Here is a 25,768-nt window from a genome sequence, read left to right as displayed (position 1 = left end):
TTATTTTTACTAAAAACTGCATTAAAATCGTTTCGTTTCAAATTTTGTTTGAGTTCTAAAAGTTTTATGCTTTTCAATTATGAACTCTTTATTCTGAAGTTATATTTTCACTCTTAAAATCATAAAATTTCATATTAATTTTAAATGCTCATGAAAATATGTTTTATTTGGTCTGCATATTAGACAAGTTATAAAAAAAATAAGTAGTATAGTTAAAAAGGTAAAGAAATCAATACGAAATGCCAGTATGTTGATTTATCCAGTCCAGATGGCTAGTGACACGAGCAAATCCGGATGGATCTCCAGATGTGCAGCCTCTGGCGGAGACAAAGTTGGTGACTCCAATCAAAATTTGATTGTTTTCGGCAGTCAAAGGGCCACCTGAGTCGCCGAAACAAGTCGATTTGCCGCCAGGAGTTGCCACACAAAGTACTTGAGGCTTTGCCCAATCCGAACTGTAAGTGCGACGACACTCTTCATGGCTGATCACCTGCAAGTTGACGCACTGCAGCCTGTTGGGTGTGCTCGTTGAGGTTGTTTCTCCCCAGCCACAAGCCAACCCAGTTACTCCTACATATTCATTATTGCGTTCACTTTGAGGAGGAAGTCGAATGCTTCTGATATTGTTGTTGAAGTTGACACGCGGAGTGCGTATCAAGGCGATATCATCGCTCGGGTGGTTGATGATATTGTTGCCCCGCACAGTGTGCACAACTTCACCCTGAGCACGTCTTAGAGAACCGTAGTAGATGGTCACCGAATTGTAGGGCTTTGTGCAGTGGGATGCAGTCACCACCCAGGTGGGTCCAATAATTGTGCCGCCACAGAACGAGTTGCCAAAAGATAGAAACACAATGTAGGGAGCTTGGCCCCGAGCTGCCTGATAGCCATTGGTAATTATGCTGTCGGGAAGTGCGTCCAACTCATCAGGCACCTCGGTGCTGTTGTCTGCGGAGGCAATAGCCACAGAGAGCAGAGAAACTAAAAGCAACACTTTCATTTTGATAAATGAGTCTAACTCGAGTTCTCGGAAAATGAAAGCTTATATAGTTGTTAAGACCCCCAGAGAAGTTGCTATCTTTGCCTGATATACTAAATGTGAGAAGACATTTGTCAAGAAGTAGTTAAAATTGGCAATTACTTAATGATTTTGTACATTAAGTCGGTCAAGATAAAAACGGGACATTTGAAAACTGCAAATTGCGCCTAAAGCTCCATGTGAAGTTTTCATTGCAAACAAAAGTCACGTGTGTAATTGAAAATGACGTCTAATAGGTTCACTGAGTTTTGCTTTTGAACATTTAATGAACTCCAAATTATTGGAGAATGGAAAAGAATAGTGTGTCATAACCTTCTAGTTAGGATCTGTTATAGTAAAATTCTTAGTGTGAAGATTTCATATTAAGTATTAGTATTTATGATTAAGTATTAAGTATTATCTAAGTAACTACAGTAGCTAAAATTCACATTTCAAAGTATATTTTATTTTTGTTATTTCCTCCTTCGAAGTCTTTAATTTAGAATTTTAAACAATGTTGTCCCTAAAACTGTCTGATTTCTTCATAGCTTTTTACTTGTTTGTATAGAGATGTTTTTTTTATTAAAAAGCAAGTGTGAATTCTAAGCTACGGTTGATGAAATTGTTTAAATTCTTAGTTGCTTCTTTTTGAGATATATTTATTGAAAGCAGCAAAGTCTCTTTAATATGAAATGCCCGTGTGTTGTCGAATCCAGTCCAAATGGCTCGTGACACGAGCAAATCCCGAAGGTTTTCCCGTGGTGCAACTGCCTTCATTGTAAAAGTTGGTGACGCCTATTAAAATCTGATCGTCTCTGGTGACTAGAGGTCCACCCGAATCTCCGGCACAAATGGATCTACCGCCAGTCGTGCTCACACACAATATTTGATCCTTCACCCAGTTGGAATTATATGTGCGTCGACATTGGGCATTGGAAATCACCTGTGAGTCAACGCACATCAGCCTATCGGGGGTATTAGTTGTGGTTGTGCGACCCCAGCCACAAGCTGTAGTCCAACGATTGACATAACGATTATTCCGATCACTGAAGCTGGGCAGCCGAACACGATTGATGGCATTGTTGAAGTTGACGTGGGGAGTGCGTATGAGAGCAATATCATCGCTGGAATGATTGATGATGTTATTGTTGCCAGATACTGTGAGCACCACTTGACCCTGGTTACGATGTAGTGAACCGTAGTAGATGGTCACCGAGTTGTAGGGTTTGGTGCAGTGCGAAGCGGTGATCACCCAGTTGTTGCCAATGATGGAGCCACCACACCAAGCGTTCCAGTCGCCACTGCGAAATGTGAGAAAGACAATGTAGGGAGCTTTACCCTCGGGTGCCGTGTAGCCATTGGTGATGATGTTGTCGGGTATCAAGTCCTCAGAAGGGGCTCCAGGTGTGGTGGCTGCAAAGGCAACTCCGAGAAACAGAATTCCAAACGCGAACTTCATTTTGTGTTGACTACAAGTTGCTGCTTCTGTTTATATAGGCATTCCATTATCTCTGCCGAGTCATTTGCCATATCTTAATGAAGCTTAACATTAAATAATAATTTGCTTAAAGTTATTCACCTTAATTTTCCTGATCTATCTTTTTTTAGCTGCAACGTAGCCGTTATGCTGCTCACGGACATTGTCGTCGACGGCATTCCGGGCATCGATTGGACATTACATCTGCCCTTGATGCTGCACATTTTGTTCCTTGGCCTGGATCACACACGCATCATTGTGCGGGAGCATTGCAAGCAACTGTGCGTCAATCTGTTGATTGTGCTGGCCGAGCACAACGATCACTTGACCGTGGCACGCATTCTACTCAACAGCGAGACAAGCAAACTGGATCTAGGCTTAACTGTGCCAGCTTTGCCAGTGATTGACAATAATTTCACCGAGCTGCATCAGCAATTCGATAGCTATCTGCTGCACGTGAGTCCACAGGCAGCAGCCTATGCGCTGCATCATAATCTCTCCAGTTCAACGATTATTGCCGCTTCGCATGTCACCAATCAACAAACTTTGCCGCAAACGCCGCAGAATCTGCAACAACCGTCGCCAGCGCAGAACGCAGCACTGAGTGCCACACCACCAACGCTGGCCACAACTCCGGCAGCGCTGCAGATCAATCCCAACAACACGGAGAACTCGGAGGTGCCGCTGATAAACGCCGATGAGCATGCGCCACCACAACCGGGTCCGAGCATGCCCATTGCACATGTGATCAAGAGTCTTCTCAAGTTTTTGGCACACGACACGTGTCAACCGTTGTGGAACTACGAGGACATTACGGCCAAGGTGTGGGCTGTGAAATCAGCGGAACAGCTCAGCTGCTTCCTCAAGCACATGGTCAAGGTGTTTGCCGACAGTTATCCCCAGGCGCGCATTGCCGAGCGCTGGGCACAGACCGCTCTCCAATTGGGTTTGTCCTGCTCGTCGCGTCATTATGCGGGTCGCTGTCTGCAAATCTTTCGCGCATTAAATGTGCCCATCAATTCACGCATGCTGTCGGATATATTGTCACGTCTCGTGGAAACGGTTGCCGAGCAGGGTGAGGACATGCAGGGATATGTGACGGAGTTGCTGCTCACTCTCGAAGCAGCTGTTGATAGTCTTGACTCGGACTTTAGACCGCTGGATGTTATGAAGGACATTTTCAAGAGTACGCCCAATTTGAACAACAAGGACGGCGGTCCCAACTCCATACTGCCGGGAAAGAAGTCGCCGTCGGGCATGACGCCACAATCCTCGAATTACTCAATACCTAGTCATGGACGCAGCACCAGTTACTCGGTTTCCTATTGCGGTCGCAAGGCCAACAATTCGCCCTGCGATAAACAGGTGGAGCTGCGGAATCGAGCCTCTGGCATTGAGCTGGAACGTAGTGTTGTCTGCAAGTTCGGTGGTGTGGGCGTTGGAGCTGGTTCGGCTTTGTCCAGGTCGCGTAGTGCCCAGAGCTTGAAGATGCTGGGTGATACGGCGACACAGGATGATAAGATGACCATACTGGCGCAATTATTTTGGCTATCGGTTTCACTGCTCGAATCGGATTATGAGCACGAGTTCATGCTGGCTTTGCGGCTGCTTACACGAGTGTTGCATCGCCTGCCACTGGATCGTCCGGATGCGCGGGACAAGGTGGAGAAACTGCAACAGCAATTGAAGTGGACTGCCTATCCGGGTGTGCATGCACTGCTGCTCAAGGTAAGACAGTCGCCATTAACAATTATTGATTATTATATAAATCCCATTATTACTAGTAAATGGTAATGTTGATAAGTTCATGACTAGGTCATTAGACTGTTTAGTGCTAATTGTAATACAAAAATATTAACAAAGTGTCGCTTGCGTTGCTTGCCTTTCACTGAGCTCCACTTATCTGTCAGTCAGTTTTTTATGAGCAGCGGATACCGATTCTGTTGTGAAGACCCTACAAAGATAAAACTTGGTTAAACATTAAAAAAAAACAACGTCAAACAAATTAAACATATATGTATTTTAAAAACTAGTATCTTTTACGCAAGAGTGAATACATTATGATTAATTTCTAAGAATATTATTCTGATCCGTAACTTGGATGTTATTCAAAAAGTCTTTCTATGGGATCATAATTGAAATATATTGAATAGTAAATTTATCCCAATACATCATTTAGACATCAGTATACTCGACTGTAGTTTTCTTTATTATTTCTCTCTACTCTTAATATGAATAATGGATAGTTATAATTGGAAAATGTTAATTTTCAATTTCTTATTCTTCTGCTTTCAGGGCTGCACACACAGCGCTACCTATGAACCGACAATCACGCTGCTCTCACAGTTTGCACCGTTGCTTAGTCTGCCAGTTTGTGATCCCACCCAGAGCTGTGCGTTCCCCATGAATGTGATTGCTCTGCTGCCCTACATGCTGCTGCACTACGAGGACGCCAATGAGATTTGCATACGAAGCGCAGAGAACATTGCACATGTGTCGACCGAGCTGGGCGCTAAGCTAGAGAACCTAGGAACCGTGATGACGCTCTACAGCCGCAAGACATTCTGTAAGGAATCGTTCCAGTGGACCAAGTGTGTGGTGAAGTATTTGCATGACACTTACGCACACATGGGACTCCACATGCTGGCCTTCCTCATCGAGGTGCTGGAAAAGGGACCGCAACAGGTGCAGGTGCCAGTTCTCAATGTCATTCACTGCATGCTGCACTATGTCGATCTGTCGGCGCCACAAGCGCAAACCATAAATGCGGATCTATTGCGTGCTATTGGCAAATATTTGGATGTGAGTCTGTCTATATAGGAATTGTACAAGTTTAAGCGGTTAGCTAAATACGGATACTTACTTTTTACAGACTGTGAACTGGAAGGACTCGCTGAAGATACTCAAGCTGATTGTGACACGCAGCTCGTCGCTGCAAGTGGTGCCGCCCAGCGATGGCAGCAGCGCCGGCTTATCGTTCTCCTTCTATAGCGCATATCCGGACTCGGATATGTTCTGTAAAAAGGAACTGGCCGGCCGCACCATGGAGTTCACCTTTGATGTCTCACAGACGCCGCTCATCGGTCGTCGCATACTGCTCAAAACGGAGGAGCCCAACCTAGTGGGCGGCGGATCTGGTGGTGGTGCATCGGGCACTGGAAATTCATCGCTCAACTCGACGCTGACCAATGCCACAACTGTGACGGTTGCGCCTGCCCAACAGGCCAGCGCACAGCTGCAGCAGCAACGGGCCCACAGCAATGTGGCGGCCATTGCCGCCTCTGCCGTCGCTGCCCAGCAACAACAACAGCAGCAGCAACAGCACCTGTTGCAACAGCAACAACAGCAGCAGCAACAACAACAGCATGTTGTTGGTGGTCTTGGCAGCATTGTTGGCACTCCGAATTCACCAAGACGCAGTGCGAGTCTCTCTCCGGCGGATACAGTGCCGCTCAGTGGATGGAAACGCCCGTGGATGTCACAGTGTCGAGTGCGGGAATGCCTTGTTAATTTGCTGACCACATGTGGTCAACGTGTGGGTCTGCCCAAGTCGCCATCGGTAAGTTGTTGCGGTGGGAACGGGGACTGGGGACGACAGTCTGTCAGCTTGTACATTAGCAAGGTGCATGCTTTGAACTCCCCTAGCGCAAGCTCTTTCAGCTCCTGCTTTCTAATATGTATTTACTCTACGAGCATAATAATGTGGCCCGATCATCTCTACAGCAAATTATTTATTTTCTACTTCTTTTTTCTTTCATGTAAAATAAACCAAATATCAAAAATATCAATATCAATATATATCAAAATCAATCCGATATCGAAACAATAACTAACACGCCATTAATCATCATTAACAACCCGAACCAAACCTAATTATAGGACGATTTCATAAACTCAATTTGCTCAAAGGTAAAGGAACATGTTTCTAAATGCCACGTGTAGCTTTGTTTTTGTTTTGTGTCATTTGTTTGATTTGTTGGCTCGTTGTTTAAGTTCCGTAATGTCGTATTAGATTCTTTGTTTTATTCCACACGTTCTGCTCAGATCCGTCTCATTTTATTCATTTCATTTGTTAGAAGAATCTGCCTGCTCATGTTCAGTTTTTGTTTCATTCCATCCATTTCTTATAGCACACAAGCATGTTTTAGATTTCATCATGTGAAATCCTTACATTTCATGTCTTTTTTTTTGTCTAAGCCCCAAGAATCATAAAATATCGTAAGAATGTGGAAATATTAATTTCTTATGCATATTTTGTTAACGTTCTAATTATTTCTTAAAAACATTCCTGTAAACCTTCCACTTTTCTTGTGCAACACTTCGGAATTGGTGAGAACTCAAACATGCTTGCTCCCCAATTTATCATTTCCTGTTCAGTTACCCCACCACACCCCTGCGTTTTATTATACCCGCTACCCATAGGGTAGAAGGGTATTATAACTTTGTGCCGGCAGGAAATGTATGTAACAGGCAGAAGGAGGCATCTCCGACCCTATAAAGTATATATATTCTTGATCAGCTTCAACAGCCGAGACGATCTAGCCATGTCCGTCTGTCCGTCTGTGTGTCTGTCCGTCTGTGTGTCCGTCCGTCTGTCCGTATGAACACCTAGATCTCAGAGACTATAAGAGATAGAGCTATAATTTTTTTTCGACAACATTTGTTATGTTTGCACGCAGATCAAGTTTGTTTCAAATTTTTGCCACGCCCCCTTCCGCCCCCGCAAATAAAAAAAATCGAATAACAAGCGTAATTTTAAAGCTAGAGTTACGAATTTTGGTATATATAATAATTACTATAGTAGTTATGATTCCTAAAAATTTGGTTGCGATCAGATAAAAATTGTCGAAGTTATTAAAGAAATACTTTTGTATGGGCAAAAACGCCTACTTACTAGGGGTCTAATTTGCTTTGGCCGACAGTCTGGTATATTGTGCTGTCTATGGTATATTTTGAATGCGGTACTATATCGATATACCAAATATACCATTTGGTATATTTTTTTTTGGTTTTTAGTAGTATATTTGGTATATTTTGAGAAATATACCGCAAAATATATTGCTTTTATTCAAAATGGGTAGCGGGTATCTCACAGTCGAGTACACTCGACTGTAGCTTTCTTACTTGTTTCATTTCGTTTTGTTTCATTTCCATTGCGTTCCGTGCCTGTGAATGCGCATGTGTGTTTTTTTCAAACTGTACGTTTCGTTTTCTTGTTTTAACTTTAACACGATCAGTCGTTGAGCACGTCACTTCTAACGGGATCGATTGCGACCAGACAAAGCGTAAGCTGTCCAGTCTACTATTTATATCTATATAAATGTACTATATATATCTGTATCTGTATGTCTTATATTAATCATTTTCTTAGATCGATTTGAGTGTTTTTTTTGTTGCATGTTTTAATTACAATGTTACTAACGTATTTCTGATAATATGCAGGTTATATTTAGCCAATCGTCGGATCTTATGGAGCGTCAATCTTCGGCCGCCTCCTCCACCGAGGAAACGTCAGGTCCACAAGGTGATCTTAGCAGCGGATCACGACGCGATGACGGACAGCCCGATTTTACCGTGTTCAAGGACTTTGATTTCCTGGAGTACGAGGACAGCATTGCTGGAGAGTCAACGGACAACTTTAACTGGGGCGTACGACGCCATCAGTTTGTTGGCGATGAGGAATGCTTGAATTGTGGCAGTGGTATCGGTGGCTCCATCAAGGGAGGCCATTCCTCGGCGCTGGAGGATAGCTTCAGCGATAAGACGCCCATTTTGAGCAAACGCAAGCGACAAACCGCCGATGATTCTTCCGATGAAGAGGGCGAATCGGAATCTCCACTCGACGACGATCATCGTCAGTCGTTCTTGAAGAACTGCTTTAGCGCCGTGCCGCCCACATCTTTGAGTCTGCGCGAGCGTCGGCGTCGCAACTCGGTGTCGCGTAGCGATACCAGTGGCTCAAGTGCTGGAGATTTGGGTGATATTACACCCTGCAATGCCTCGCCTCATCTGCAGGGCATCATTCGCTTTGGTGCCGCAATACGCGATGAGGCCGAGGAGAATTGGCGACGTCAGTTGCAATCGATGCTTGTTAATCAGCCATCGGCACACACCTCAGAGCTGTTAATGCAATTGTATCGACTGATCAAGGAGCTAACGTTCAAGACAATCAGCATTTCGAAGGAGGCAAAGAAGTTCTTCACAGGCATTGGATCGCAATTGGGAAATCGCATATCGCTCTTTACAGATCTGTTGAGCTCTCGCGCAGATCCGCCGCGTGTTTGGTGCAGCGAACTGCAGACAACGACGCCCAAGTTGTTTGAAATGCTGCGTTTTAATGTGCTCGAGGTGCAGGAGCATCTTGAGACGTTCTTCGATCGCAAGGATCAGGTGTTGGAGGTGAGTTAAATTCATTTTAAATTAATTGAAAAGCATTTTAATTGTTTTAATTCTTTTGCAGTGTTTGGATGCGGTGAAAACGTCGTGTAAGTTGTCGCTGTTCAATGAATCGGATGTCGCTGCTTCCGGCTTGGAGATGCCCAGCAGCAGCTCGAGCATAGCCTATATGCCTTTTGATCCTGCCTCCACGGAGGTGGTGCTCGATCTGGGCCGTTCCTTGTACAAACTAATGTTCCAGCTGTTGCTGCTGATCGAATCGAATCATAAAATATCCTCGAATGTGGTCAATCATTTTCGTGTTAACGAAGACGTAAGTGAATCAATCTTTTGAGGCACATTTTGAACTTTCATAACTTGTTTTTGCTCTTGCAGATGCATGACATATCCGATCTTTATGCCTTGGTGCGCGATGCATTGGTGCGTTGCACCACGGAAGCAGAGATCGATTGCCTGGAATCATCCACCTCTACTGAGGGTGAACATACGCCGACGCCGTCGCCTGGCTTGCCGATGACCCAGGAAGAGTTTGAGGCATCGTTGCATGAGCATATTGGTCTTCAACGTTGGTCCAGTGCCATTTCACATGTGCGACAGTATCGGCGTGTCTCTACGTTAAATGCAGGCGATCAAAGTCTGACCATTTTCAGCTATGGCAATATCGATAGTCGCATCAAATTCGACGAGATGACCATCATATTGAATGCTTATGCTCACAGCATTATGAAGGATCGAACAGGTTTGTTTACCAAAAATTACCTTAATATATTTCGAGAGAATGCTAATCAATTGGTTCTTTGCAGAGGACTTCATTGTGTCCAAATCCGACTCGGAGCTGTTTGAGGTGTACGCAATACTCTCGGAGAACTTGTATCACGTGTCCAGCGCCTTGACCAACATGGAAATCAACATGAAGAGCTATCACATGGGCGCCGGATCAAACAATTTGCATCGCAGCGAACAAGATATTGTGACAAATCTTTAAATTTAAAACAAATGGAACTTCTACATATGGCTAAACTTAGTGCAGGATTAAGCTCATTTTGATATGCTATCTAATCAAATAAATAGTTGTTAGTATTTAAGCAGCATTATTATATAGGTACTACTATCCCACTATCATTCAGTTGAGAGAGAGTTGATAAATCATTATTGTGAACAAATGTGTTTTTAGGGTACGAATACGATACAATTACATAATATACTTACATATACGATAAATACATATAACAGCTATGGCAATTAGTTTTTGTGGCGAAACCCAATGGAACAATTTGCAATATCGTATGTTTTTTTGTATAAAATAAAAACATTTAATTATAAAGTATTGATGTCATTTCGATCCACATTGAACACATGGACAGCTTACACTAAAAGTAGAGCAAAATTTTCAACTTGTACAAAATATTCAAAAAATGTCCCCTAACTAATTGAACAGTTTCTTGAGCGCTTTTCGTTGCTGTTTATTGTATTCGGCCAACAGCTGCTTGGCACTGTTCAGTTCGTTCAGGATCTGTTTGTTCTCCGGTAGCAATTTGTGGGCATGCTTCAGGTCCTTGATAGCCTCTTCATAGTTTCGCATGGCACTTTGCGCTTGGCCGCGTCTATAGAACGCCTTGCTGCAATTGGGATCCAGACGTATAGCCTCTGAGCATTCGTATTTGGCATACTGATAATTCTCTAGTTTCAGCTCCACGGCAGCCATGTTGATGTTGTTCACCACTGAGAAGTCGTCGAGCTTACGTAGATCCGTGTCATCAGAGCAGCCCTTGAGTTGCTGCCAGTCGAAGTTCTTGCGCAGCATGGTGTAGTAACGATTCGCCTTGCGGTATTTGGCACGTGCTTCATGATATCTGCCCAGCTGAAAGAAGTGATTACCCGATTGCCGCAAGCCCGTGAGCAGCTGAACTGTAGCGTCGGACTGCAAGATAGACAGTTGTATAAACTTTATAGTGATTATGTAACAAATGCTGCAACTTACAGTTGGCTTCGTGAATTTGCCCGTCCAATCTTGTGGATATGGTGGCAGTTTGTCTGTTGTCTCATCATTGCAGTCTACTCCCCAATCCGTGTCTGGTGCTAGTTCCCCACAGTCGCTGATCATAATGTCCACCGTGGGATGTGCATCATCCGTGCAGTTCTGCTCCATTTCGGCCACAATACCGAGGCCACGTAGCACACGACCCACAACGACATTGGTGCCATTGAGGTTTTCGCAGCCAACGGCTGTGATGAAGAACTGTGAGTTGTTGGTGTGTGGCTTGCCATAGTTGGCCATGCTGACGACGCCTTCGTCATTGTGCTACAGAGTGAAAAGATGAGATTTGTCTCTTGTTGATTGCCTGCTCACTAACTCACCGTCAGTTCAAAGTTCTCGTCCTCGAAGAGTGGTCCATAGATGCTCTCGCCGCTGGTGCCATCATTGTGGACCAGATCGCCGCCTTGGACGGCAAATACTCGCTTGATGGTGTGGAAGCGTGTGCCCTTGTAGTGCAGTGGTTGCCCCAGCTGCCCGATGCCACGTTCTCCTGTGCACAGGGCACGGAAATTTTCCGCTGTCTTTGGCACAACATCCTTGCGCAGTTCAATTATCATGCGTCCCGCTGCGCAAAAGTAAATATACACACACGCAAACACACACAGTAATTATTATGTAGGTCAAGTAGAGATTGTGCGACTTTGTTTTGCTTACCGCTTTCCTGGCCAATGGTGATATCTAAATACACCAAGGGATTCGAACCCTTCACGGGCTGTAGCAGCTTGTGTTGCGTTGCATCCATTTTTGTCATCTAGGCGCAGCTTTTTTGCCGACCAGTCGCGATTCCAAACAATATTGAGCCAACTTTAAATTAAGTAAACAAATGGCATACGATTTACACTTGAACCATGACCAGTGCTGCCCATAAACTTTATTGTGTCTGCAGCAACAGCTGATTGGGGCTGCCAACTGCGCGCAAATTGGTTGATTTGGCGCAAGCCGTTAAATATTTGAATTGTTGTGCTACACATATGAGTTAATTTATTAAAATTGTATTTCAATAGTATTGTAAATGAAAGTAATTAATAGTATAATCTATTATATTTTTTTTATGTAATATGCATTGTGAACCCTAATAAAGAAATAAAATATTAAAAATTACTTTGAAAAATTATACAATATAAAACTTATTTTCGATTTAATTCGGCTATTGAATATTTTCGCATAAGCTTAAAATAAATGAAGTTTTGTATATTCCCTTAGCTAAAGAATCAGTTCTACTACATTGTCTTTGTCTCTTTAAAGTAATTAAATCATTTTTCAGGTTGACTTTACTTGTTTCGAATTTCCCCCTTTCGTTTCCGTTTGTTCCTACATTTTTAATGTTTTCACGTTCCGCCCACAAAATTTTCATAGTTATTTTAGCTTCATTGAACAAGAGTTGCACAATGTCCATAAGCAATAAAGCAATTTACCCAAAAGCAACCGTATAATTTACTACTAATTGAGCCAAGAACCCCCTTAGAAAAAATGCTATAAAAGAATGCATTGGAGCAGCTCCTTCAGCAGTTTCACTTTCGCCCTTCAAAATGCAGAACATACTGGATCAGGAGTTGCAGCTGATTGACGACTTGCCCAAGCCAGGACTCACCTGGGTGGAATACAGCGCCTACGCATTGGGAATTAACATAGCGCCAAGGAAACGCAGTTCGCGGCCCTGCGGATTGTGAGTTTTCATAATTAAATATGATATATGTAAATTTTATTTTATTCTACATTTTTTTATTATGTAGTCTACGAGTATTTGCTTTACTGGTGAATTTGAGCATTATATATAGCCTCATTCAATTCATCATGGAAAATTACACGGTGTCCTTTGAAGCTTATGTAGAGGTCAGTAGACAGCAAAAGTAAAACAGAAGATATTAGTATGATCTCTGTTTTCTTCTCGCAGGCTGTTCTACTTTCTTTCCAGCTTTCGGTGGGATTAGTAAAAATGATGTACTTTCACAATTATATGGATTCTTGTGCGGAACTTGTATACACCACCGAAACAGGTGATGTGCTCAAGAACTTGGGGCTGTTTGAATTGGGTGCGTTAAAATGTTTTATTAAGTAAAAAATACGTAATTGATTTCTTTTCTATAAAGATTTACCCAATAAACGGATATTACGCAAGTCACTGGGTTCCATATTATCCAAAAACTGGCAAGATATTGATCGCCAGGTCATGTTCTTTTTCAAGATTGTCTGTATGCCTGTGCTGTACTATACAATGCGGCCCTACTTTCAATACGTCTACGATTGTTACATAATACACGACACTTGTGAGATGACTTTAAGTAGGTTTGATTACCATTAACTACAAATATGTCGTTATAATGTTTATGGTACTTTAATCTATAGCTTATCCAGCAATTGTGCCATTTATAAAGCTGGGCAAATACGAGTTTCCCTCGTATTCCGTTCGTTTTTTCCTGCTACAGTCTGGGCCCTTTTGGTGTTTCTTTGGTAGGGCGCGCACTGGTTCTAATTGAAAATTTCTTTTAATTTAGAACTATTGTCTCCCTTAGCTGTATTTGGCTTCAACAGTCTGTTTGTTGTGCTCACCAGATACGAGGCGTGTCTTATAAAGATTCTACGTTATTTGGTGCAACACTCGACATGCGATTCGGTTGTTCCCAAGTCTTTAAGAGTGCCTTATTTACGCTGCTGTGCTCGACTCTTTGCACGCATCTCAAGGTAATATTTATAAAATATATCTTAAACAATTTCAACTGTCTAATATCTTTTGCAGACATCATGCCCAAATCGAGAACCTCTTCAAATACATCATTCTTGTACAATGCGTCATAAGCAGCATCTTGATATGCATGTTGCTTTATAAGATCAGCACTATTATGGTAGGTTAAAAGCTGATTTATCTGGTCACAGATACTAAATTATTTTTCTAGGAAGTGGGCTGGGTTTGGATGGGCATGATTATGGTCTATTTGGTAACTATAACTCTTGAAATCAGTTTATACAATGTCAATGCTCAAAAAGTAGAAACGCAGGTAAGTAAAAAAGTCTTTCAATAAAAATTTGACTTCAAAGTAGACTTTCCAGAGCGAATTACTCTTCTACGATTGGTATAACTGTGCCTGGTATAATGAATCCGAAGACTTTAAGTTCATCATCAAGCTGATGCTGATGTTCTCAAGAAAAACGTTTGTGCTCAGCGTGGGCGGATTTACAAATTTGTCACACAAGTTTCTGGTGCAGGTGAGTTGAGGTTTTGAATTTCTGAAAACAAAAATTTAAATTATTATACATTGCAGGTCTTTCGCACCAGTGGAAATTTCTTTCTACTGTTGAGAAACATGAATAACAAATAAGCATAAATTACATTTATAGATTACAACGTTGGAAAACTTTTATTAATCGTATTTTTAAGGTAAATCGACTTAAACACAGTGAAAATATTGTAATTGGCACATTAAACGTAGATGAAAAATATGTTAATATATGTACGTAATAGAGTAGAATAGTTTTGGGATATATATTTAAAGAAATGCAATTGATTTGGAGAGGATTGCTTGAGGGAATTGTACACGGCACAGTTTTCAATATATAATACAGTCGTCCATGGCTGGCTTGAATTTAAAGCACAATTGGCAGTTAAGAACATTTTGAAGTTGGGCATCATGCTTCGATATAATCAATGATGTATATGACTGATGCATTAAAGCTTAACATTTCTTAGTTTTGTTTATCTGGTTTCTCGTTTGTCGTTTTGTTTTTGTTTCTCTTCTTTTACTAAACACAATATTTCAGCTATAAGACTAAAACTCTATAATTTCATTCAACGGCTAAGGGCTAATTCGATTTGCGATATGCGATTTCCGATTTCGACTTTGATTTGTTCGTCTTCGCCTGGTACTTAGATGTTAATTGAAGTAGTTGGTAGTTGGTAGTGCATTCATTATTTTAATTAATGTAGATGAGTCTACGGCTCTAGACGATTGCGTCTAAAGCAACCTGCGGGCAGTGCTTCTGATATTTGGCGAATGTTTGCCACCTCGTTCTCCAGATCGATCAGTTCGTCACCATATTTATCGATCAGTTTCTTTTGTATATTGCGCTGTTCTCGATACTTTTCGATACGTCCCGTTAGATTCACGCGATTGATGTCGCTCTCCACCACACTCAGACGATTCTCTGCAATGCCAAATTGAATTAGTATTTAAATTATTCACTTCTTTGAAGTTATTCTTACCCAATTTATCCAAATCTGCGGTGTTGATATCCTTGAGGTTCTCCAGCTCATCCTTGATGGCGGACAGCTCAGCGTTGGCCTTTTCAATTTGCTTCTGAGCATCCTGCGTGTTGGCCTTGGCTTGACCCACCTTGCGCTTGGCATCGTCCACCAGATTATCATCTTTGGTTGAATTGTCCTCCAGGAGGAAGATGTTCATTTCCGTCAGCTTGACGCGACCATTCAGCTGATCAGCCTCATCGCGCAGCTTACGAGCTGCCACCTTGGTCTCATTGGCCTTGCGACGAATCAACTCTGCATCCTGTGGAATGGATTATGATATAAGTAATGGTACAATCATCGATATTTCCTTGACTTACCTTGGATGCTTGTTCGGCATACTTCTCCTGTGCCTCTTGTGCATTGTTCTTGGCCTCATTGGCGTTCTTGTTGGCACCCTCCAAGGCATTGGCCGCCTGGTTGATCAGAGTGCGCGCATGATTAATGTCCTGCTCAATGTTGGGCACCAATTCCATAGCCTGGGCTGCCTTCTCCGAAGAGCGCTGCACATCAGACTGGAACCCGGCAAGCTTGGTGTAAGTGTTGTTGGCCTCCTTGAGCGTATTGTCGCCTTGCTCCACAGCCTTGGTGGCACGCTCATGTGCTGCCTTGGCACGCGCAAGCAGCTCAATGTCGTCCTTCTTTTGGGTATCGGCGCTGAGGAAAGGAAAATTACGTATACGCATTATTAGTCAGCTGTTGTCAACATATTATTCCATATTACAAATGGAATTGAAGTGAAAATTATAAAAGGATTATAAGACTCGACTTACCGTTGAAGCACCACTTGGGCCAGCTTGCTTTCGGTAGCAAATTCGTCGAAGATATTGCCATTGGCGTCGGACAAGTCGTTGATCTGCTTGAGCAGCAAGTCGGCACGTTCGTTGGCCGCAACCGCCTCCTGCTTCAACTTAGCGATGTCAATGTCCGGCTGTGTCTGCCGATTGACATCGTTGAGCAGCGTGAGAGCCGCATCGTAGACTTCGTTGGCCTTGCGCAACGCCTCCTTGGAGGTTTGAGCAACGGCGCCCAGCGATTGCTTCACTTGATCGAGCTCGAGTCGCACTTCGGAGCGCAATTCGACGCCCACCTTTTGCTGCAGATCAATGGCATTCTTGGCCAACAGATGCGCCTTTTCTACGGCATCCTTAGCGTCCTTGGCATTCTTCAGATCGTACTGTGCCTCCGACTCCAAGCGATCGGCAAGAGCGCGTGCATCACGCGATATATCGGAGATTTGCTCGGACTGCTCGCCAAATTCCACGGACTTATTCTTGGCCTTGGCCAGCGCTTGAGCTCCCTCATCGTTCAGCAGATCCAAAGCCTGTTGCAGTTGCTTCTTGGCGTCGTCGATAATATCGTGTAGTTGCGTATAATTGCTGCGTGCCTTGACAATCTCATCGTTGGCATTCTTCTGCAGAGCATCGGCGCTCTCTAAATGGCCACGCATGCTGTCCAGGCGATTGTGCAGATCGTTAATGACCTCCACATAGGTCTGTCCCCCTTCACCCGAGCCCGAGCGTGCATCCTGTGCCAAAACGGCAACCTTATCCTGCACAGCGCGCAGCTTGCCCTCAAACTCTTCATCGTTGGTAACAGGAGTGCGAGCGATTTCGTCGAGAGTGGAACTCAAATTTTTCAGCTTGTCGCGATGCACATTGGCCGCATCCTGCACCAGATTGTAGCAGTCGGGACAGTCCACGCAGCCGCGATGACGATCGTATTTGTTTTCCTTGCAACGGTCGCAACGATGTCCCTCGACATTGTCGTTGCATGGACACTGACCCGTCTGATCGCACTGGAACCCCTGTGAGCCACTCGCATCGCACTCGCATGACTTGCAGCCATCCACGGAGAAGCCAAAGAAGTAGTTCTCACACTGATCACAACGCACACCAACCACACCCGGTTTGCAGTGACACTGTCCAGTGAGTCGATCACAGGTGGAGTTATAGCTGCCCACAGGATCGCACAAACAGTTCTCGCAACCATTGCCCGAGCGAATGTTAAAGTAACCTGGTTGACACTCGCCACAGTCGCGTCCAATCACATTGGGCTTGCACTGACACTGTCCAGTGACCTGATCGCAACGCGAGATGCTCTTCTCGTCCTGCTCGGTGCCAGCAGCATAGCAACTGCAGCGATCACATTTGCCATGCGGCAGCGCCAAAGGATCACCGAAATGTCCAGGCAGACACTGATCACAGTGCTGGCCAGCGGTATTATGAATACACTTCAGGCACTCGCCGGTGGTGCGATTGCAGTTGCCCACCGCATTGGGATCCACATTGCCATTACAGTCGCAGCTCTTGCAGGTCTGAACCGCACCCAGCAAACCAGTTGGATCGCCATAGAAGCCATCGCTGCACTGTTCGCAACGCGAGCCAAAGTAACCCACCGGACACTCGGTACAGATGACGGTATCACCATTGATCTGCAGACAGGCGCCATCGTTGGGGCACGGACAACGCTTGCAGTCGTTGGGAGTGCCGCCCAAGGCGTTGCCATAGTAGCCCTTGGCACACTGATCACAGTTGTCGCCTTGAGTGTTGTGCTGACAGATGCAGCTGCCCGTCTCCGAGTCACAAATGTCCGCATGGCCATGACAATCGCAGGGAATGCAAGGCATGAAAGGTCCACCACGTGCCGGACTGTGACGATAGCGGGGAGCGCAGGACTCGCAGAATTGTCCCAAATAACCCTCCGGGCATGTACACTGCTCAATCCAGGTGGCAGGTTTGCCCGCAGCGCCGCGATGAGCCGTTTGCAGCTCCACATCATCGAGATTTGCTTCGCCCTGCACCGAGTAGGTGGCCCTGATCTTGATGGCCGTGAGATTGGAGAGTATGGAGAGGAAACCACGGGCCGATTGACTTGGTTGCCATTGATAGTCGTGATGCTCGTGGAGGCGGAACTTGTATTCCTTCACTCCCTGATCTGGGATGCTGTTGCCTTGGGCAAAGATGGGCAGCGACACCTTGCTACCAGCACCCTCGAGAATGACATCGCTGGCACTGGTGCTGGGTCCCACCTGACCGACCAGTTGCAGCTTGAAGCTCAGATCACGATTGTAGGAGGCACGCTGATCGCCGAGGAAGCGATCGGGCGCCTGGAAGTAGACGTATTCATTGCCTTGAGCTGTGGTACCGATGCTGCGACTGTATTGATTGTACTTGATGTCGACATCGCGACGATTCGGATCAATAGCGGTCCAGCGCTCCTTGTGCTTGTTAAAGTTTGAAGTGACAGAGACCACAGAGTAACCGGGAGCAGTCTGACACTCGGAGGTGTGGCCATAGCAGAAGCAGGGTGTGCAACCGAAGCGATTGCTGCGATCCAGATTGAAGAAGCCAGGTTTGCACCTAATGAAAAAAAAGGTGTAAGAAACTGGGGTGATCTATTGGAAATTGAGTTGCTTACTCATTGCAGCGTCTGCCCTCGACGTTTTCCTTGCAGAAGCAAATTCCCGTCTCTGCATCGCAAGCTGGCGTATTATCCTGCGAGCCCTGGGCATCACAACCACAGGGTTGGCAACCATGTGGTCCGAACTGGAAGTAGTTGTTGGCACAGCGATCACACTTGTCGCCAGTCACGCCAGGCTTGCACTGACACTTGCCCTGGCTGTTGCACTGCAGCGAACGGGAACCAACGGGATCGCATCCACAGTTCACACAGTAAGCGTTGTCACGCATATAGAAGTTCTCCTTGCAGTGCTCGCAGTTGGGTCCATCGCGATTGTCGCGACAGTCCAGACAATGACCACCGTGTCCCGTCAAATTGAACAGATTTGCATCGAAGTAGCATTTGTCCGCAAAGCCGTTACAGTTACAAGCTGTAATCAAATTAGAGTTGGAGTTAAGTAAATAATGAGTATTAAATTTATGAATAGTGATTGCAGCTGAGTTGCAATTAAATGAGGAATTAGTTTAAAGGGAAATTCTTATCCGATTTACAGTTGATATGATACCAGTGCACCATATCATTGCCACCAATGCGATTTGTGTTCAGCGCATAATCGTAGGTCCAGCCATACCCTTTGGCCTGGACAACGAGGCAAAGAAGTTGCAACAAGTTACACAGACGCAACATGACTGATTGACTGAGCGCGACGATCACAAGTGTTTGCCACAAGTGGCATCTAACGGCAAAGCAGTCTGTCCTTATATAGAGCAAGTCACACCACAGTGGGGCAAATGGTATAAAAATTAAATTAATTTCTAATGTATGGAGTTAGCTTCTTAAAATATAATTTGGTTTCAAATATAGAAAAGGGATAGGCTGTTCTTCAAGCATATTTCTCAATTTTAAGCACTTCACTTCACTTGCCAATTTAACCATACATAACTATTATAAATTAAAAGACAAAAGTCGCTTCATTAATATGTCTTTTTTTTTATCAAGGAAAACTTATAAAATTAATTGTCATTAAAAAGAGGAAAGCGGATATGAAAATTCAAAATTCATATATACTTGTTATATTCTGTATATTTTTCACCACTACGCACTGTGCAGCGTGCAACCAGTTCTGCAAAGCTATGTTCTATTTGCTTACCTTTGCACTCGTTGACTTCGGTTGATGTTGCCCTCTTCCACTTGACGTCGTTGTAGAGAGGCAAGCAGCGATCACAGTCAGGTCCATCGGTGTTGTGGCGACACTCGCAGACGAGGGTGCGTTCGCCATGCATTCCTGTACTTGCCACACACTTACTTGCGTGGCCGTTGCACTTGCAACGAGCACCCACTGCAATATCACTGATGGCATAGAAGTAGGATTTCAACACTTGCGAATCGCCAAACAGTTCATCACCAAAGGTGTTCAAACGATCCAGCGTGATCCTAATGTCGGTGGCCGTCACCCAATCCTGCAATTCCAGACTGCGCTCAAAGTTGATGCCACTTGGGCGACCCTCGAGCGTTGAGAAGGCAATTTCACCATCAATCAAAGGCGAGATGTCGCTGTACTCGCTCGTGCAGAGAGCATGAGCCTCACCCTCGCCTTTGCGGATGGCACGGGAGTCGGGCAGCGAGTAGATGTCCCGACAGGTTGCGCTGTAGTACTGATAGGGTATCCAGGGTCCGTGTTCTGAGGTGCGTTTGTAGATCGTAAAGGACTCGGGACGCGGCGAGCGGAAAAGAATGCGCACATAGGTGATATCATACGATTTACCTGCGAACAGAGAAAGTATAAATTATAAAAAAGGCGAATTTCGATTTTCAGTTATTTGTACTAACGTAAATGCAGCGTGAGATTGACATGGTTGGGATGCTGAATGCCCTCGAACATGGTCTCCGACTGCCACCACGATGGATTCTGTGGATCGTGCAGATCCGTAAGGAATGCGGGACTATGATCACCATAACTAAAATATAGATAAATATTTAAGTAAACACAACAAAAAAAGTGTATTATTTGTGACGTTACCTGCAGACGCCGCAGTTCTTGAGATTCGAGTTCATCATCTGCGTGCAGAAGTGATTGTCGCCCTGCTCGCCGCAAGTGTTTGTCGACTCGATTTGCAGTTGATAGGCAGCATTGATGAATTCCGGCAAGCATTTCTGTCGCAAAGAGAAGGCGAGAAAGAGCACATTAAGTATACGTTGCGTAGCGTTAATTGATAAGAGAAAGTAAGAGCATGAAATATGTCTAAGCGTGTGTGTGTGTTTGGGTGTGTTTTCACGCAATTTGTATTCATGTTAATTGAGTCAACAGCGCTCAATTGGTTTGCTTGTCTGCATTTGAATAAAACGGAGAGCAGCGGAACTATTGACCCAGCATACAATTCAATTGTGTGATCACAGACTACTTGTATTGTACTATGATTGACAGAGTGAGCACTGGGTATTGTAATACGATTGATGAAGTGATTTTTTTGGATTATAGTATAATTGTTAGTTTAACTACCCTTTTTTTGATAAAGAGTTTGTATTGCATTGTACAATGAATTTTATTGCGATGGAGAGACTACTGCGACTTCTATGTATGATTGATAAAGAGGTATTGATGATTGACAAAGTGACTATTGATTATAGTACTATACTTGGTAATAATGTTTCTTACAGTGATTTATAGACAGTTATATCTTGTATTATATTTTGATTGACAATCGAGTATTTTGATTGATAGAGTGACTACCAAGTATTGTGATGTGATTGATAGAGTGACTTAGTGCAATGAAATATTATTATCAATCAGGTATTCTAGTATAATTGATTGGGTATTGTATTCTAATTTATAAAGTCATTTATTGCATTGTATTATGATTGATAGGGTGACTACTGGGTATTGTGCTATGATTGACAATTTTAATATTGTACTAACACAGAACTTCTGGATATTCTTGTATGATTGATAGAGTGATTTATTGTATTGTACAATGATTGATAGAGTAATTTATTACATTGTACTATGATTGATCATAGTATTTCTCACCTGCGGTCGGCCATAGGGATCGTAGCACTCCAAAGCAGGCATGAATGTCGTGCCTCGCAACTCGTGTCCTCCCGCTGAGTTGATGGGCTGCCGTTGCATGCCCCACGCCGCCGTTGCACAGTGGCAGAGCAGCATGCCAGCGAGCAGCAGACGCGCCATTGAGGAGGAGCCTAAGCTTAGACTCCGCCTGCTGCGCTTCATCGTGACTTTGATGGTATCAATGGAGAGTCTTTGTTCTATGCACACTAGGATGACTCGCAAACTCCTCGATCTCTGCGAGCTTATGTATAATGTGCCAAGGTGGGTTTTATAACTTCTTTTGTTTCTTGTGCTGGGATTTGCACTGTTAGAGCATAATTGCAGTTTTCAGTTAAACGTTGGCTGGTTTCGGAGCGGCTTCACACGCTGCAAAGTGAATGGAAAATGCACAAAATATCATTAGCATCAGCATTAGCTAATCCCCCAAAATATATGCTTCGTATAGAGAACTTTTCAGAACACTTCCAGCACATGTGTTGTCCATATTGTCTGAGCGAGTTATTTCCGTTCAAAGCGTCCAGAGTGTATTATAGTTTTGCAAAGGCGTTTTTAATGCCATAACCTGAACAGATTAAATTAGAACAGTCTTGACCAGCTAACATATTTGACAGACTCTTTCTGATGCTAGCAACGCAAATAAAGATTGTAAATATAATTGAGCTAATTTTATGTACATGCCATGTAACAAAGCTGGCATAGTTATAATAAAGTAGTTGAAAAGACCGCAACTATCTGTTAGGGTATTAATTTGGCGGCATTCCAGAGATCACTGTTGATCTTTGCTTGCTTTTAATTAGTTCGTTTGCCGGGCCAAAAACTGTTCATAAACACAAACTTTACTCAGTTCGTCAATAAGTAAGTTCCGAGATCTGTCTGTGAGTTCATTGAAGCTACAACAACAGCAACAACAACAGTGCTGGTATATTGTATAAACAAAACAAAGCAGAAAACCAAAAAAGCGAAAAAAAACTGCAAATGAAAATTTCAAATAGGAACAACAAAAATACGTAAATAAACACAAACACACAGCCACACACATACTGTAAATGAACTCAAGCATTGCCCACAAAATTTGTGTTTCCGACTACAACTAATATATATGGTATGTATATGCAGTACTCCCCTCGACATCACCCGATTCTCCTCCCCTCTAGCATTACCTCTTCCCTTGCCAACCGAAAAAAAAAAACAGTACAGCAGTTGCTCTAAGAAAACTTGAAATAATTCCAAGCGATGATTTCATCTACATACTCCGCCATATAGCACACACATACACAGACATTATATCTAGATACATGTTTATATGTGTCTGTGTCTGGGGATAAGCGTGTAAACTTTGCAATTATTTAAGAACTTGCCACATAGGTCATGTGTGGAGAATGCTGAGTGCATATCGGTGCTATGTTTGGATGCACTCTGATTATTCTTAGCCAAGGTTAGATTCATTTAAGTCTCTGAATTCAGTTAAGGTTTGCTCAACTAATTAGCGAATATGCACAGTAAATTGTGTCTATTTACTTAGTAAAGTAGATTGAAGAAGATGATATCATAAATACTTATGACAGCACTGTGCCGCTTTTAGCCACACGCTAGATAAGTAGACTGAAATTAGAGCTCTTTTAAAAAAAAATTTGAGCGAAGAGCAATGCAACTGCAGGCAAGCGAAAAAAGGGAGTTCACAAGAATTTACCAGTTTCTTATGGTAAAATCCAGTATGAACATGTGACCGAGTGGGAGATTAATACATTTTCAATGAATAATATAACATTTATACTTTATCATGAATGTATTTGTATAATCTGCAAAGTTCTGTAGTAGTTTTCATTTTAGTCATTTTCCTTTCATTTAGCACACTTTATTTTATTTATTTAAGGTCTTATGTATGAGTTCCATCTGATCACCAAACTGTCGATTGTTTGCACAAATTTTCTAATTTATTTTTTATCAATTTTTAAATATACATATATATTTAGCTTAGAGGGGTTGCTTCCCAGCAACGAGTACCAACACACAGTTTAAACACTTTGTAGACTTAAGAGGATTTTTTATTTGTGTTTTTTTTTGGTTAGTGATCGTTGGCTTATCAGCGACGTCGTCTCCGATTTTAAAACACAGAAACAGAAACTGTTTTATTTCGAAACCAAAATTAAGCACAAGAAATCTTTGGACTGTCGTCGGCGCCACATTTGATACACTTGTGCCTCAGATTTCGAGCTGAGCTGAGCTGGAACCCTTTGGGAATGAGTTCAGCTGAGGCCAAGACACAAACACATACACTTGTCATGTTCTAGAGATATTTAATATTAAATATTTCATACACAAGTCAATATATATGTGTGTAGTTGTGCGTTTATAAGTATGTATGTATATATAGCACGGAATGAACATCCGCTCCATTCAGATTTCAATTGTTGAGCTGCTGCTGCTGCTGAGTTGAGTTGAGTTGCTGCCGCGATACGCGCCTATGAACACGAGTTCCTTTTGCGATAAGAATTTGGGGCTACGAACTAGTGTGTGCATAGTGTGTGCGATATGGTTATGGTATTATACGAGTATGTTATAGGCTGACCACAAGTTGACTTATGAGCGAACTGAGCAGGTACAAAGACGATGGAAGACGACTTTAGCTCACGTTGTGTTTGTGTGTAGGTCTCAGTTTTGTTTGTGCGCTTTGAAACTGCGTTATTGTTTGGCACCTTTTGCTATTTATCTTTATTGAGGCGTTTGTTTTTATCAACTGCTTCACTACACTCACTCACGCACTCGCGCAGGTAGAAGAAAAGCAAACGAAATCACTCAAAAGAAACTGCACACTCGAGACGAGAGCGAACAACGCACGCTCAGATACTTTTTACGAAACTTGGTTGCTGTTGCTTTTGTTTTTGGTTTTGTTGTTACTTGACGCTGCACAGGGCACAACAAATACTGCGTTTATTTATGGCTTATTTTTGTTGTAGATACATTTAGTTTCTCTTGCCGCACACATGCTGCATTTGGAACATATTCCGTGATGCGTTTTCCAAAAACACAATTTTCGTCAGTTTATTTATAGTTTGCATTTGTGGCATGGGAAACCAACTGCTGCAACTGCATTTGCATTTTCATTTGCTTTCAATTTTTTGTTGTTTTTTTTTGGTTTTCGTATTTTTTTTGATCAAGTACCTTGCACTCACACACATGCACTTCTCACTTTTCTGCTGAATCGGGTTAAAGTTGGCAGTTTATATGGATTCATGTAGTTACGAGTACATTTCATTATTATCGTGCTTTTGCTCGTTGTCGTTGTTTCATTTGGTTGTTTTGTTGTAATTGTATCACTAGACTGAAGGCAAGAACCTTTTGAATCAACAGCCATTCACATATGCACACTCACTCCGTAGTCGCACTCACACACACACACACGCATCCATGCACTACAAGATACTTTTTTATCTTGAGGTTTTCTTTTTGTCGCCAACAACAAGCAGCCGAAAACGACAATCAAAAAACACACACGAAAAAAAAACATTACATACAAATTCGGAAGAGATCCAGAAGAAAACTTCACAGAGTCCACACTCCTCCACACCAGAAATCCACACACACACATCCACACGCACACATGGACAGATACACACACACACAGAGAGTGGGGAACACAGCACTTTTCAGCGGCTATAGCGTAGTCGCACTTACTCCGCACAGAAGACCACAGGCAACCGCTAACGAGGACGTCCAATGCTCAACTGACTCTAGAGGAATGCGGCACGACCGCTCAGCGGTTTCTGTCTCAGTCTCAGTCTCTATCTCCGCCGTCTTCGTCTCGACGATTGTTGAGTGAAACTCTCTCTCTCTCTCGCTCTCAGCAAACGAATAGTATCTGTATCTCGACGTTGAGTATCTGTAGTTGAGCGTGATCGTCTGCATGTTGCTCCCAAGCTTCTTAGCTTCGTCTGGAATCGTATTAACCCGGCAATTATGTTGCGCGATTGCATTGCTGATTTATGAATTAATGTTCAATTTGTCATTTATTTCTCTTATTACTCATTTTTCGGTATTTCTAAAGTTTTGTATTTCAGTTCTTTTTGAACTCGAAATCGCATTCATATCTTCGTATGGTTTGACTTTGTCGTTTATTTATCTGTTATCTGTTA

General features: G+C 43.2%; 6 protein-coding genes across 13 annotated transcripts in view; 2 read left to right on the top strand and 4 right to left on the bottom strand.

The window, feature by feature from the left end:
• The window catches only part of LOC132792412 (protein furry), a 70,969-nt gene extending 60,800 nt beyond the window's left edge, over window positions 1-10,169 (top strand). For 3 of the 8 annotated variants that reach the window (XM_060801778.1, XM_060801774.1, XM_060801777.1), the window contains 8 exons: window positions 2,627-4,223; window positions 4,791-5,297; window positions 5,368-6,054; window positions 7,733-7,780; window positions 7,938-8,894; window positions 8,956-9,204; window positions 9,267-9,630; window positions 9,695-10,169. In XM_060801778.1, coding sequence (XP_060657761.1) covers window positions 2,627-4,223; window positions 4,791-5,297; window positions 5,368-6,054; window positions 7,733-7,780; window positions 7,938-8,894; window positions 8,956-9,204; window positions 9,267-9,630; window positions 9,695-9,876 — 4,591 coding nt within the window. In that variant the 3' untranslated portion in view covers window positions 9,877-10,169. Of the gene's footprint in view, window positions 1-2,626; window positions 4,224-4,790; window positions 5,298-5,367; window positions 6,055-6,374; window positions 6,405-7,732; window positions 7,781-7,937; window positions 8,895-8,955; window positions 9,205-9,266; window positions 9,631-9,694 lie in introns of all 8 variants that reach the window. The other 5 variants (XM_060801782.1, XM_060801775.1, XM_060801780.1 and 2 more) reach the window with 2 other exon arrangements.
• LOC132790751 (serine protease 1-like) lies at window positions 135-1,004 on the bottom strand. The gene has a single exon (XM_060799434.1). It carries the CDS (start codon window positions 998-1,000, stop codon window positions 230-232), a length of 771 nt encoding a protein of 256 aa, XP_060655417.1. The 5' UTR covers window positions 1,001-1,004; the 3' UTR covers window positions 135-229.
• LOC132792417 (serine protease 1-like) lies at window positions 1,463-2,513 on the bottom strand. The gene has a single exon (XM_060801790.1). It carries the CDS (start codon window positions 2,475-2,477, stop codon window positions 1,701-1,703), a length of 777 nt encoding a protein of 258 aa, XP_060657773.1. The 5' UTR covers window positions 2,478-2,513; the 3' UTR covers window positions 1,463-1,700.
• A 53-nt stretch (window positions 10,170-10,222) lies between the features above and the next one.
• LOC132792414 (peptidyl-prolyl cis-trans isomerase D) lies at window positions 10,223-11,794 on the bottom strand. Its single transcript, XM_060801788.1, has 4 exons — window positions 11,584-11,794; window positions 11,250-11,494; window positions 10,873-11,193; window positions 10,223-10,812 (listed from the first exon to the last, which is right to left on the bottom strand). The coding sequence occupies exons 1-4, from the start codon at window positions 11,678-11,680 to the stop codon at window positions 10,318-10,320; spliced, it is 1,158 nt and encodes a 385-aa protein (XP_060657771.1). The 5' UTR covers window positions 11,681-11,794; the 3' UTR covers window positions 10,223-10,317.
• Window positions 11,795-12,328: 534 nt separating this feature from the next.
• Window positions 12,329-14,246, top strand: LOC132793054 (odorant receptor 67b). The gene is made up of 10 exons (XM_060802659.1): window positions 12,329-12,595; window positions 12,663-12,762; window positions 12,824-12,962; window positions 13,020-13,211; window positions 13,276-13,380; window positions 13,443-13,611; window positions 13,667-13,772; window positions 13,824-13,925; window positions 13,978-14,133; window positions 14,190-14,246. The coding sequence occupies exons 1-10, from the start codon at window positions 12,459-12,461 to the stop codon at window positions 14,244-14,246; spliced, it is 1,263 nt and encodes a 420-aa protein (XP_060658642.1). The 5' UTR covers window positions 12,329-12,458.
• Window positions 14,247-25,410, bottom strand: LOC132793052 (laminin subunit gamma-1). The gene is made up of 10 exons (XM_060802652.1): window positions 25,311-25,410; window positions 21,597-22,001; window positions 20,589-20,722; window positions 20,399-20,526; window positions 19,719-20,333; window positions 18,587-18,998; window positions 15,940-18,528; window positions 15,487-15,823; window positions 15,128-15,428; window positions 14,247-15,069 (listed from the first exon to the last, which is right to left on the bottom strand). Exons 2-10 carry the CDS (start codon window positions 21,795-21,797, stop codon window positions 14,858-14,860), a joined length of 4,929 nt encoding a protein of 1,642 aa, XP_060658635.1. The 5' UTR covers window positions 21,798-22,001; window positions 25,311-25,410; the 3' UTR covers window positions 14,247-14,857.
• Window positions 25,411-25,768: the final 358 nt, after the last annotated feature.

The sequence above is a fragment of the Drosophila nasuta genome, chromosome 3 (genome assembly GCF_023558535.2).
Source record: "Drosophila nasuta strain 15112-1781.00 chromosome 3, ASM2355853v1, whole genome shotgun sequence".
Lineage (NCBI taxonomy): Eukaryota > Metazoa > Arthropoda > Insecta > Diptera > Drosophilidae > Drosophila > Drosophila nasuta.
The sequence above is the reverse complement of the archived record's forward strand: the minus strand, read 5'-3'. Positions and strand labels throughout refer to the sequence as shown.